The sequence below is a fragment of the Rutilus rutilus genome (assembly GCF_951802725.1).
Source record: "Rutilus rutilus genome assembly, chromosome: 1".
Taxonomy (NCBI): Eukaryota; Metazoa; Chordata; class Actinopteri; order Cypriniformes; family Leuciscidae; genus Rutilus; species Rutilus rutilus.
This window is the reverse complement of record NC_140209.1, coordinates 32,820,182-32,835,128: the sequence shown is the minus strand read 5'-3', so window position 1 is coordinate 32,835,128 and position 14,947 is coordinate 32,820,182. Positions and strand designations below refer to the sequence as shown.

Genomic DNA, 14,947 nt, shown 5'->3' with positions numbered 1-14,947 from the left:
TCAATATGTCTCTTTCTGACATTTTAGGTTGAACATATGCCACTCTTAACATCCTTCAAAGACCTTTTAACCAGTGCCAAGGGAACGAGACATTCCATCACTTATTTGTTTAGTGATTATTTGTCAGATTAGTCAAATGCGGCCTCCTTTGTGACGACTGACTAAATGACCAGACATTCCACCAGACTCCATGCACAGACGCCATGGCAGAGATCAGCCCAAGCACCGCAGTGCAACCCCAGTGGCCCTGAGCACTTGTAGGTGTGGTTTAGTAATACCACCTCTGGAGGGAAGAGCAGAAAGACGAGCAACAGTGTAGCCGCAGGCATGCGATGGGTTATCAGTGTATCGGCATTTGAGCTTTAGCTCCAGGGCCTTTAACACAGCCCCTGACCCCGAGCACTAAACTTCAGGACCCTCTTAGGAGCCCTTTTCAACAAGTCGCCAGTACCTCCTGTCCTCGAGTCAGATTTACAGCCCTAGGGAGGAGGCAGACGTGGAGGGGGCACTGTCCTGCAGCTGTCCACAACGGACTTAAGCACTTATTTCACACGAAAACACAGCAATGGCATTCAGAATTCCACCAGCTGGCTCTCGTCCAGCCCTCATCTGAAATATAGTTCCTGACACTGAGCAGCCAGCTTTTGCACACTCAACTAGTTCCTGCACACAAACACAGACGTCAGTAAAAGACACTGTGAACAGATTCTGATGGGCTGATGACTTGTTAAAAGGGACCGGGCAGTTTGTACTGGAGATTGGGACAGAGTTGTACTTTCTCATGGCTTAGACTTTCTGGGTTTGGACCCCTGAGACCAGCAATTAAACCCACCAACTGGACACAAATCACTTCTGCCTTGATGCAGCACAATCAAGCAGGAGAAAAAACAGAACATGAGATTGAGTGGGAAATGCGCCAAAAAGTAAATGAACCCTTGATCCCTAAACACAAACATTCCTTCGCTCCCACACATCTACAGACACTGTAACAGAGCATAGTTTCACACAACTTAATAATAATTTAGCGAGCTGGTGTGAAAATCAAACACCTTGTCTCCCAATGCCAGCAGTGATCTATCGTTCACCTATTTGCACAGGATAACAACCTCTTTGTGTAATGCATGTTTGTGTTTGTGAATATGAGTGAGAGAGAGAGAAATGAGACAGGGGAAAGTGGGGGAATGTGGTAGGAGAGGTCAAACTGAGGAGACTGCTCACCAAGGAGACCTGTGTTTTAGGTCATAATAAAAACTGATTTATTTCCCAAACCTTTGAGCCTGAAATAGAACAGCGAATTGCTCTACTCTTCATGCAATGCATGTGTAATGGATTTTTTACTTGATCTATATGTTTATTTTGGGAGGGAAACAAGGCCGTTCAAACCATAATGCTATGGGGTCTGTGGTCTGTGGCTTTCTCAGATTCAGGGATAACACAAATGTTTTGTATTTTTGACTTTTGAGATTTCATATCTCTGCTTGGGAAATGCAGAGGTGTAACTGGGAGATGACCCTAACTTTCCAACCGCACCAGAACTACAAGATTAATTTCTTATCAAGCAAGGAACAAAGAGAGGGCAGAATGTAGGTGTGAGAAAATCTGACTATGTAGGAAAGACCAGGAGACGATTACGGGCAGAAAATGATAACATCACTGGTATGACTATAAATGGACAAGTCTAAACCTTTACTATGGCTTGCCACTGTTGCCTTTGGCTTGCTCAGTTGGGGATATTTAATTTAATTTGATCAATCAATAAATTCCACTAGAAACAAACCTTGTTGTATTATTTTAATTTAATACTGTGAAGCTGCTTTGATACAATCTGTATTGTGAAAAGCGCTATACAAATATACTTGACTTGACTTGACTCATAAGCCAAGAAAATACAAACAGAAATGTCTAAAACGAAATGTCTATGAACAATACTCAAATCAGTCGCTGAACAATGCAATACTCAAAACAAACACCGAACTTTGATCATGGAGCGAGTGCAAGCCAAGATGATAAAGACAGTGATCACAAAAGTAACTCTCTGATTGGCCATGACGTTTCTTAGTAGGGGTCTCCGTTGCTGATTGGCCATGACGAGTTTTGTGGTGGGGGCTCTAAATCCTCTCCACACTCTCTGCAGGCGCTCAGTGGAGTTTTCCCACATAAATCACACTGAACTGGGGTGGTAAAATCATTATTGTCTTTTCAGGACTCACAGCTTGCTAGCACTTAAAGGCCAAGTAGTATGCTAGCACAACTAGTTCTCCTCTCGCTAAAAGGGTAGGTAACATTTAAACAGTCACAGTTCACGCAGTCTTTTATCACTCAGGGCTAAGTATACTTTGTAGAAGTCACTAAAAACCTGATGCCACAAACAGCTTTGCAACGCAAATATTCGAGCACTTGTTTCATACATGTTATACAAACATATGACTAACACTGAAGTCACATTGCATACTAGTTATAATATATATAAAAAAAAAAATTGCATTGACATTTTCATATTACTGATCTGAAATACCCAAATCTACTTACAATGCTATATAATAAAAAAATGTTTTAAAGTTTAAGTAGCCTATATATTTATGTTGAAATACTTTTTTTATACTATGCAAGCTTTAAGGAGACTATTATGCAAAATTCACTTGGAAATAAATGTGTGCCTGCAGTGCATGTGCACAACCACCCTATAATGATAAAAATCCACCTACTCCTTTTTTTTGGGCAAAGTAAAGTCACTAAAGTCACTGAGCCACGACTGCTGAAGGACTCTGTCATATTAGCATAGACCCGCCCGTAGCAAGCTGTACACGGTCCGCCATTTTCTCCAGGCTGGAGCAGCTGTAGTGACAATAATGTCTCGTAAGCAACTCAGGTGTTTTGTTGTTGGACGTAAAGAGCGAACATAAGTCTTCATTTATTCCCAACATCTGAGCCCTGAAGACACAGTGCATTAGTTTTATTTTTGAAGGGAGATTGTCCTGTTTTGTTGTAACAGCCGGAGCATGAGCTCTTGAAGCTCCACCCTCTTCTTGAAAGCTAAAAGTTCACATACACACTCTGAGGACATCAGAGACTTATTTTACATTAGGTCCCCTTTAATGTCCAAAACAGATTTAAGAAAGCAATTCATAAGTTTATTTCAACCACCATGTGTAAAAACTCACTTTCAAAACGCTGATGTATTTGTTAAAGAAGTCTGACAAAGCAATGCAAGCTTCATCACTGGCATGAGTTTGGGGTGGGACTATACCTGTTTGACTAAACAACGGAAGATGAGCAAAGCGTTTAAGAAAACTAAAACTGTGTGGTGCAGAAACTTCACAAAAAAAACTCTAGGCTTTCCTAATACTAGAATTTCAATAGTCAGTTCTAACCTACCAAATCGTTAAACAGGATTGGTGAGTTTTGATATTAATGATGAAAGCCATTCTGCTACACTAGTATCCGCCCCTCTTTGATCAATTCAAATGCAGTTTTACAGTTTTCAATCCCTTCCTCCACAGCTTGTTACCTCCAATTATTTTTTGGATTTATCTGTATCAGTGTGCAGTTATCATCAGCAATCTCCCCTGGGATGTCTGGGGTGGGGGGTTAAGTGGGTGAAGACAGAGGAACAGGGACGTTTGACTTCCCACAGGGTGGTCCACCTTCAAAAAGCAGATTCACCATCCCACTTTCATTTAGAAAAAGGCAAACACACAGTACCATTCAACCCACACAAAGAACAAAAAACAGTAAAAGAACAAAAAAAGCAGACTGGATTACAAAGCATTACGTCACAATAGTACTCAAATATGCGGTGATGTTTGATGCACATCAATATAGTTAGTCAAGAGTCTGTACAGCTGGGCAAATGATTGCCATTAACATGGAATTACTCGTTTGGAAATACCACATCAATGGGATGTTTAACTAATCAGAAACTAGGCAAACGACCTCTACATTTCCCAGGTGCCGAAAGCAAGCATGAGACCATGTTTTACCTTCACCAGCAGTAAACGGGGCAGTAAATCCCAGTGTCCGTCACCTTGTTGTTTGTCTGATGTTGGAACCCCTCGGAGCTCTGCGAGAATCTCATCACCTTTCTTTCCCTTCATTTTCACTTTAGTTTCTAAAAACATACACACCTCTGCAGTTTCACACACTGCTGACATAAATCAACAAATAAACTGTAGTGTCATATAACATTAAATTCTCAAAACATTACATACAAAATGCTCTTCTAAAAAAATCCTCTTTAAAACTGGTGTTTTAATGTAATCTTAACGTGGCCACATTTGAATTGCCTGAGGTGCACATCTGAAACATTTCATGCCAAGCTTAATGAGACTAAAGATTGTCATCTGATAATATAGCTAACACAATGCTTTGAAATTTAACGGTATAATGCGCTTCAACCGGTTCCTTAAAAAACAAATTTTCACTGCTCTAAGAAAGCCATTAATCATCATGTTTTTTCTCTCATATTTGAACTGAAATGAACTCAGATTCTCCTCTCTCTCTCTGTCATCAGAGCACTGTAACAACAGAGCCATTTATATGGATCTTTGCCAAGTCATCTGCCAGCCGTAACCACAGTGTGACAGACAGACAAAAAATATTGCCTCCCCTTCACTACAGCGTGTGCATGAATTAACCTCGCACACACCAAAACAATAAACAAAACAGCGTCCCAAAACACGGCGGGTGAGAATGTCTCCTGTTTGTACTCCAAATATTCAAAATGACATCTCAAAGAAGACGACGCTACATCAGACAACTGTTGCTTAACATTCTCCAATTATCTAGCAAAACCAGAAGAGAGACCTGATAATCTGAAGTGCACACTCAAAGGAATATAAATACTCTAGGAGAGTCTTTGATTCAAAATAGTGGAGTGAAAAGTGATGAAAACCAACTTGAATTAGGCCTAACTAATCGGGTATTAAACCACAACAAATAAGAGCGGGTGCTCAAGTCATGGTTTCTAGTGAAATGATGCAATTAAAGAATTCCACTTCTCTGTTTGAAGACAAATTGTATTAAATATGATATATAACATAGCCATAAATGTAAGACAGCCTATTTCTTGGCCATTTCCAATACAGGCCCACCAATATTAAAATTATGGCTGACAGTAATAAACCGATTAATTAAAAATTCAATTAAAAATAATACACTGAAAATTGACATGATTCAACATTGTGTGATGTGCAATATGAAAAAATGCATATTAATTTTGAGATTTGAAAAAGGTCACATTTAATATTAAATTATAGGTATTTTTCAAAGATTTACTTTAAGTGAGCCTGAGATTATAGCGAAGGTTATTCTAAATGTAAAATTAGGAGAAATACGCTTAGCATGCACAGCTGTATCCAATATCAACCAAAACTGATAAATCAAAAAAATCTCTAATATAGGCAAGTAACTGATATGGTGCTGAACTATTCAGACATAACATAATAATTACCACAACTGTGAAATAAAATACATGTAGCCTAATGATTTTCGGCTAAATGTCTAAATGAAAACAATCATTGTATGAATCTCTGGATTGAATTTTGCAGTTCTAGATAGACCAAGCAAACTTTCTGGATAACCCAAAAGGATGTCATTCTTTCTAAAAAACTTTTGTTGTGAGCTTGTTAGATTCCATACACATTGCTTGCACTAATTTATTCAATGATAGATGGGGGACAAACCACATCCCTAAATGTTAGTGTTTTGCCACCTCCCCCCTCCTGCACCCCCTGCAGAGAGAAACTGTGTCATAATGCAGTACCCCTTTTCTCATTCAAATGACTACCATTGTCTCTATAAGCAACCAGCTCTGCTATGTGCCACAGAACAACTGAGTCTCTATATGTTGCAGAAAATGAGTACACCAGGGCAGGGTGTACTGAAGAAGCTTCACTGAACATCCATGCTGCTTTGCGAGAAATGAGGGAGGGAAACGTCTGCTCTCATTTCCATCTAACACATACAATTCATATTCTTTAGCCCAAAAATCTAGAGTAAAAACACAAACAGCACATGTTGCCCCTATATGGGAGACTGCAATGGTAAATAAAATAGGCAGATTACCAAATCTCCGGAACTAAATAAAACATTTTTAAAAATGTTTGCATCATTTTTGTTTCATATTCCTAGTGTACAACTTGATTGGTTTTATTCTAGACTCAGACATGTTGATATGCTTAGCTGTGAGTCTGATTTAGCTCTCATTAGCATGGTTGCCAGGTTTAAGTTATCTCTTAATGATACGTTTATTTAATTGTTATTTCTGTTTCTTAAAGTGTTTCAGTATATTCCCTACAATAAACATTATACTTGGCAGTTTAGGCTGATTGTGATTATTGATAATGAATGAAATTGTGTTAGCCTAGTATAGCCTACAGATTCATAAACCAAGCAAGCAAGCAAACATCTAATTCACCTCAGGGTTAATTGATGTCTGCCCATATACACTCGCTAAATTCTGTTTAGTTAAATACATTATTTTAAAATTATATATACCTAAACTTAATATGATTCACTGTTTTGCTCCTCCTCCTTAACGTTTCTAGCATCAAAACGGTCTTCAGTGTAACTTACCTTACATTTGATAATTGAATTAGTTAACCTGTGGTTTTGTGTGATATACCAAGAACAAACGTTTCTTTTAAATCTCGTTTAAGTTTTAAACTTCTACGTACTTATTTTTCGGAGGGAAGACATTCGTTTTCATTTCGAAGCCTTTAAGTTTGATGAATCCGCTCTATTCATTCCGGCGGAAGGGCGAACAACACACTTGAGTGAGCGAAGGCTTGAGATGGGGGCGGAGTGATACACAGCCTGACGGTGGACTCCGATTCGAAGTGAGTGAAGTGGAGAAACTTTTTCAAAAGTTCCTGGAGGTGTTTCGAGACACACAGCAGCCGAGTCCGAGCTGCAGAGGGAAATACGGAATTGGACTATATCGAAAACGCTCAATTTCTATGAAATTCACTCAAGTTAACTTTATGACGCTGCTTCATCTTAATGTGATTCCTTGGAACTTCAATCACCGTGTCATTTTTTAAAGGATGTATTATTGCTAACATTTCAAAAAAGGAGTAGGATCGAGTTTCCACAGAAATGGGGAATTACAGTCTTTGGATATTTCTGTCAATTTTATATCTGGTGCAAAATAGCGAAGGTAGGATGACTGATTCTTTTCTCCCTTTTTTTTTGTAAGGGTAGTGTTTTAGGACATTTGTGGACGCATAACCTGTTACATTAGAATCAACGAAAGAACTTAAACCATCCCGACCTGTTGTCTTCGATTTATTCATTTTAATTTATGAGGTTCGGAATCATGTGCTGCTTTGCTCACAGATGTTTGATGCAGGATGTGCCATAATTGATAGCTCTCATAAACGTTTTTGTTTCAGTCCATCACTGGTTCGGTATAAATTTCAATGCCAAACAGTACGTTTTTGCAATAAACCTTTGCACTTTTTAGTATGCGCCGAATATTGTTGTGAAGACCATTGCAGAACATTATGCACGAATATTCAGTGATGATGGGATTTAAAGAGTTCAGACCTCACGAGGACTTCTCTTTGTTGGTGGTGAATGTTGCATTTGCTAAATTGCTTGTTGTCGTGTAACTTTTACAAGTTTAGTTCTTCTACATAACATAATTAATTTTAGAGGGCATTGCGTTAGTTGGGTCTGTATGCATTTTGTCCTTGTCTGAATAGCTGAACCGTGAGAAAATAACAGTGAATGTCCGCTTCGCTGCACTGGTGATAAGCGACCTATCAACGTGCATAATTGAGATTGTCATCAAGGTATACTGTTAAATCACTGCACTAGATTATATCTGAATTTTATATTTTACGTTACTGATTTGGTCAAAAAGACTTGATGAATGGAAATATGCTTGTACATGGTGAGTTTTGTGGGAGGTCTATTTGAAGCTTTTATGGGTTTTTTTTTTTTTTTTTTTTAATCTTTACAAATAACAATTAGAAAATTATCATTTTCTTTTTTTTTTTTCATAGAGGTGGTAATGAGCGAAACAAATGTTTATTTTATTTTTAAATCCGAGATTTGTTTTATCCAGTTTCTTACCATAAAATTATGAAATAGGCTACTATTGTTTGCTTGAGTCGGAATACCATTTTCTCTTGTTCTTCTTGTGAGTTCATTCAGTTAGTCGATATACTTAAAGTAGATACACATAAAATAAAATACAAACCAATATTCTGGAATTAAAAAGAATAAATCAACAGATGCATGGGCTTGTCTTTCGGCAGCCTTTTGAAGATAACAGATAGGATGCATCTTCATAGCTAACAGATCGACAAAAGTACTGCTGCTTTAATGAAGTATTAACATTATCGGAAATCATACGCCTCCTATCGCTTTTCGTATTTGAGAAGAGTTCACGTGCTGAATTCTATTGTCATTCGATTGGAACAAAGCGGGAGTCTGTGTGAAAGAATCTGAATCTTATCTCGCGGCACTCTTAATAGATAAGACTCAATGCATATAGGCTATTATTTACCAAAGAGTAGGCTAAATAAACCGACAGCTATGAGTGACCATCTGTAATATGCTTGTTGTATGTGTTTCAATGAAATAAATGAGATGTAATATGTCATATTTCAGGGTTGTTGATTATGATTTGCTTTTATCGTTGAATTTGAAGTAGTCTCTGCCTCATTGTGCCCTCTCTTTCCACAGGATTGCGCTGCGTGGATACACACAGGCCGTGCGAAAATGGAGGAATGTGTATCGATTCAAGATGCTTGTAAGCTTACAGTTGCCATTTTTATATTGCAAATACAATTCTGTTCGATACACTATTGTTTGATGTTTAGTTAAAACTCAAAATTGTTTGATAAGTGCATAACATTCACAGTGGTGTGTTGACTGTGTTCTAAACAGGTGGTACTGGATGACATTTGCTATTGCTGTTATTCAGCCTTGGTTATCAGTTTTGCATAGTTTCAATCACAGTGTGGAAAAGGGAACTGGAGTGTAGCAAAACACAGAGCAATGTTGTATTGTCTTGTACATGTAGGAGGTCTGTTTTGAAAAGTGTCCTTTGACTTTTATTAAGGAAAATAATCGAAATAATTCACCAGATTCTATGACTCATAGTTAACACAAATTGAACTATATCATTTTGCGCTAACAATAAATGCTCTCTACGCCTGTCCACAAGATATCAGTCACATAAAATATATGATTGAACTTCTGATAGTGAATCTATGGAAGCTTTTTTTGCTCATGCCAAGTAGTTTTCCAAAATACGTAGCGTTCCTTCACACAGGCTGTCTTCATTGTTTATGCTAATACAAAGTGATTGTTATCACATGAAAGCCTGGGGCTGTTGTTTTATGTTTCCCGCCTGATTTGGAAAACTGTGTCTGTGCACTCTAGCTTCCATTCATGGTGATTAGTGGGTTTTTTTTCCAGGAGGCACTGGTACGTGGGAACCACTCTCATTGGTTTTATGTGACAGCCAAATCAATAGGGTGTTAAACTAAAATCAATACTTTTGTTTTGTATGTGTATCTCTACAAATCATTGGGTGTAAGAAGGGGGGGGGGGGGGGGGGTCATTCTTTATCTGAAAATGAAACATTGCATTATCTTCTACAGTCATGTTTATTACTTAATGGTATTTGTTCACTCCTTTACCTTTCCTTAAAACAAATATAACACAACCACCATTAGTGTTCCCTCTAAGACAAACTTTTTATAAGTTATGTAGCTTGTAAGTGTTGTAAATAATTTGCTTATTTCAATATCTGTAAGGTGCTCTTGTTGTGTGCCCTTAAGGAATAATCTACCTACTTCAATCACTCCACCATTAACCAAAGAATCTCACACCCCCAGGCAAGTAGTTATTGCCTGCTCACTGGCCAGGTATCCTGGATGAAGCCTCATTGTACTTTAAACCTGAAATTTGAATGCAAACTCACACCAAAGGGTGGTTGGTTATGGGTGTGGAAACTGGGAGTTATGTCCTAACTGATTGATGATTGTTGAGGTAAACTGAAGCCTTTAGCCATTCATTTGTTTCTTGAAACTTGGTGTGTATTTATAATTCTCATAAAACTCTAGAGTTAGATAAATATGGCAAGGTGGCACTAAAATGCCTTTTGTGTCAGTGTCACAGTATTAATCATTACCCAGCACACCTCAGGCTAAGTTATGAACACAGCCTGTTAGTAAATGTGTAATGATGTTAGTGCTTTGTTCTGTTGTCATTCTTGCTCTACCCATCTACAAAGTTTTTGTTTTAAATTAGACATTTTGTTGACAGCATTTATGTTATGACACATTTTATCTTTTGTCTTGTTTTTTAAGAGTTTAATGTAAGTGTGTGTGAAGAGCAGTTCACTCACAATCTATTGCATCTGTGTCAGCAGGTGGCATTTTTCAAGTAAAAAGGAATTTTTTTTATTATTTTTTAAAGAGGACAGTAAATGTCATGCCACACAGCACAGTAACACAACCATCTGGAATGGCCAGCCACAAGAGAGTGGTCCGACCAGTCCTTAAGCTATGGGGACAGTAGACCCACTCCAACCCCCTCCCTGGAGATCCTGATGAAATCAGAGATCCAAAACAACAGAAAAGGGACCTTTATTCCTCCAGATACCAACCTGTAACCCAGCACCGCTGGAGAGACCAGAGAGAGTAGAAGGAGGAGGACTAGAGAAGAAAGGGCATATGAGAGTAAGAGAACAACAGAGAAAACAGTGGATAATGGCACCTTTTGCAAACAGAGGCAAAGGTTGAACTAGACGTAGTAAGGAGTACTGGTTGGGACCGCAGAATTTCACAAGAACACCAAGCTGTGTTGAAATCTGGTCTCTGAGAAAAACCTTGGCAACAAATCTTCCACCTGTTCCTCCCCATGATGTTTTCCTTCCTTACCATGAGAGCTTGTGTGCCTGGAGGAAGTTAATTGTCCTATTTAGTGTAGTATCCTTGTTGTGAGAGCTCTCTAGTGACTGTAATATTATGTGAATATGCCCCTTAGGACTGTAATTGTTACCAGCTCAATTATGTTGACTGTTGTTTAACCAGTGTCTGGTTGAGGCATATACTGAGCCCTAGTACTTGTTTGTATCCTGTGTCATTTCATGGTCCCCTGCGCTGAGAGCTTCAGTGGCTGGTGCAGTCCATGACAGATTACAGGAGTAATCCTTCTCTAACTCTCTCCAATGAGTGCTTCCTTACAATGGGCCACAGTCCAATGCTTCTTGGGCTACTTTTATGAGCTGGCACAGGGTTAACATCTGGAATATTAAGGGGAACTGTTTTGTGCTTTTATTGTGGCACAAGTATGTAAAGCATATCATATAATCCCTGTAAAATTTGTTTATGTAGTTGCCAAACTGACTCGATGGTGGTGACACCAAGGATGAAGTTTGAAGTATACAGGGGATACTGGTCTGTGGATTCGATTATTAAATTCTGGTCCTGCTATGGTCCGTCGCTCTTTGAATCCCTTTTCTATAGGAAATGCAAGGCATGGAACGACAGCGCACTTGTCGTGAAGAGTCCAGGAATGTCACTCAAGGTGAAGAGTCAGGAAGCTCTGTTAAAGTGTCGTCGTGCCTCTAATCTCATCCCCCCAGTGTGGAGAGCATGCAAGCAAGTGCAACCACGGTGTGGGATAGTCTCGACTGAAGCAAAGAGATAATTAGGCAGATTGTGAGTGTGTCATTCAGAGAGGGTCCAGCTGGAAGAATAAGGCGGGGGTGGGGATGTGCGTTGGAGAGAGGGGGTTGTGCTTGGGTGTGGAGGGACAGCTGGTGGATGTTGTGATGGTAATCCAGTGAAGTCAGACCCTTACAAAGGGGGAGCGGAGGGCCAGGTGCTGCCATTGAGCGGCCTGCCGCCCCATGCCGAGACAGACGGGCCTATGGAGGAGAGGAGCCGGCGGCCCACGGGCCTCCAAACACATGCTCACACACACGCAGCGAAGTGATGTGGAGGTTCTCCATTGTCTCTGCAGGCTCTGCAAGCCCAGGCCACTGTCACTCTGTGAGAACAAACAGTGGAGATGAAAGTGTGTGAGCCACAGAGCAGAGAAAAGAGACATCGCTCAAAAAGGAAGCGGTTACAGTGGGGCTCTGTCCGTTATTGATGGTGTCGCCTTGACCCCAGTAGCAGAGTGAGTCTATAAATTGTGAGTGTTGCATTTTACTGACCCATGGAAGCTCTCTGCCTCTTAAGACATGATGTATGAAGATAGTTAGACATGAAGCAGGCTCTGCTATCACAGGCCTTCTGTGAACTAACAACTGTAATTTATTTACCTAAAATTTTGCACAATTTCTACAAAAGGGAATAATTAACAACTACAAGTTGATATCCAAGGCCTCAGTTGATTTACTAAAAGAACCGTGTATACCGATAGTTATGTTTATATCGTAAAGGCTGGAACACTGTTTGTTTATATTGAGTTTGGCACTTAAGAGATAAAGTTACTTTGCCTTAATATATAGTGAATTAGTGTGGAATGCTTTGTAAGATTCCTGCTCTGCCGCCACTGCATTCATTGCTATCGTTACCTCTAGTCTATTCAGGATCCAGGATAAGGGATGTTTTGAGCAAAACTGTCAAAAATATGTGTAAGGTAATGTCTGTTTGCGGAATAGATTGAGACATCCACTTGAAAGTTAGCAGATTGAGAAGAGAACCCTACTGATTTGATGGGGTTGGAGTGTAATTGAGTTTGACTGTAGGGTGAATGAAGTGACTAAGGTCTATATGGTTTGATGCCGCAAGCAGGGAGTCCTTGTTCCCAGGCCCTGTCACAGGAAGTGCTGACTCCTGACCCCTCTACTTTACTCACATCCTGTCTATCAAGACAGCTGAGGAGAGCTTATGATGTGCTCTTGCCCTCTCTCTTTTTCTAACTCCTTATTTTACCCTCCAGATATGTTTTGTGAGAGCATGGTGGTTCACCTACTGGGGTCCAGAGAGACATAATCTACTTTAACCACCATTGAATCCTGGATTCAAACATTTGCTAATCACTTCAAATTAATTCAATCTGATACGATCATACATTCACACAATGTACTGCAAGAGTAGGCATAACTGATAATCTAAGGAGGAAAGTTGTAGTTTGTTTGTGTGTTTATTGATGATGTGGAAGATAAGATAAGAAGGTAAATAAGTTTACGGGTGACAGAGTTGGAGATAAGAGGCATTCTTTGGCCTCTACCTGAGATTTCTCTTCCACTCTTATCAGACACTCTGAAGCTGTTTTCTGATCACAGCCACATTAAAGCTTTCCAAAGTGTTTCTAAATATGATGTAGAGATGAACTGGGAGTTTTCATCCCAACTATCTGCATATTTTGTGATTTATGAGATAGATTAGAGTGGTTGGCAGCATTTTTACATGATGTACTTAATGCACAAAATGCGAGATTGTAAAATTCCTATTTGCTTAATGTATACTACAGGGCACACCAGGTTATAGCTAAAAGTAATTTTGGAGTTATGTAGAGTTTTAGCTTTGCGGTTGTGGAATGCAAATGCCTTCCATTTCTAGTTTTCTCAGATTTTTTAATTGTCTTTAGATCTGCAGAATCAGTAAGAAAAGTCTGCTTCTCTTTGAGTTCCAAGAGATCTGGATCGGTTTAGGTGCTGGGGTGGGGTTTTGTGGTGAAGTACAGCAAAGAATGCTTTGGAAGACCTCGAGTCTGGGGTGCTTGCAATGCGGTTGTGGTTGGCTTGTTAGCAATACCAGAAATTCTGTTTTTTTTTTTGTTGTTTTTTTTTTTGAGAGCATTGACATAAATTTCTATACACCAAATGTTTTTCAAAAGCATTAAATCTTATCTGATGAAAATATTTTGCCCTAGAGTTTGTGTGAACTATAGTTTGATAAGATCTGTGTTAAGGCTTTAGCCATGAGTCTTGAACGACCATATTATTGTTTTAGTCCACTTCCAGTCAGTTTATTTTTAATAATCTCACAGATGAATAATTATGTGGCCAATGCAACGCAGCAGGACAATGGGTTACCTCTCTCTACATATCTACCAATCTACATATTTCCACAGGTTGACAGGTGGTTTTTTGTTGGAAAGTTTTTTTTATTTGTTAAAATCCAAATGATCCACATGAAAACCGGCCTACAACCATATTCTAAAAAGCCATTTCATGTGCTGTAGGCACAATTTTGATTCCAATTTTTGAAATTCTCTACTTTCAGCGATAATAGAAAGTTTATATGGAAGGTTCAGTTCCTGTGAAAGTTCTGCCCTCACAAACCCCCACCCTTTCAGCTCTCTCCTCAGCCATGGGTTACTGTTGCCAGGCTACAGCAGAGGCCTGTTGGTTCGTTTGAGCACAGGCCTGAAAGCCTGGCTGTTTGGGCCACCGCTCCCCCGTCCCTAAACAATAGGGTTCTGACTACTTTAGCTCTTTTATTTGGCCCACAAAATGCTCCCCTACCCCCACTTTGGTTCCTCTTTGAGAAGATGGGGAGCTGGGAGGGGGCAGTTGGGGGAGGGGGAACAGGCTCTAGTTGGCAGTGTGGTGTCGGTATGGGCTCTTTACAAAGGAATGGAGCAGCTATATGCCAAACCCCGCCACAGACATTTTTCAGGGGACTTTTGGAATTTTGATACCCTGAAAGTTGCTTCATCAGTTTTCAAAGCAAACAAAACCGGGTTTAGTTTCAGTGACATTAATAGCAGGTGACCTACACGCAACTGACTTCCTACTAAGGAAAGAGTTGGCCGTGAGAAGTGCATGGTTATTGTCTTTCACCTCAGAGTGGGAAGGATGGCTTCAAGTACCCGGGAGATTGAAATTCTGTTGGGAACTCTCTCATGCTTGGTGCCTCCTGGACCATGACTGACCAGATGAAGCACTTTCAGAGAGACGTGGTGTGTTTGTGCTTCTCTTCCACAGGTGCTATGACCTTAGACTGCTAGATGATTGTATGGTATTGTG

The 14,947-nt window shown here is 39.6% G+C and overlaps 1 protein-coding gene across 1 annotated transcript in view; it reads left to right on the top strand.

The window, feature by feature from the left end:
- The first annotated feature begins 6,877 nt into the window (after positions 1-6,877).
- The window catches only part of notch3 (notch receptor 3), a 29,337-nt gene continuing 21,267 nt past the window's right edge, over positions 6,878-14,947 (top strand). Inside the window, exons 1-2 of the mRNA XM_084429357.1 lie at positions 6,878-7,156; positions 8,692-8,758. Coding sequence (XP_084285483.1) covers positions 7,096-7,156; positions 8,692-8,758 — 128 coding nt within the window. The 5' untranslated portion in view covers positions 6,878-7,095. The remainder of the gene's footprint in view (positions 7,157-8,691; positions 8,759-14,947) is intronic.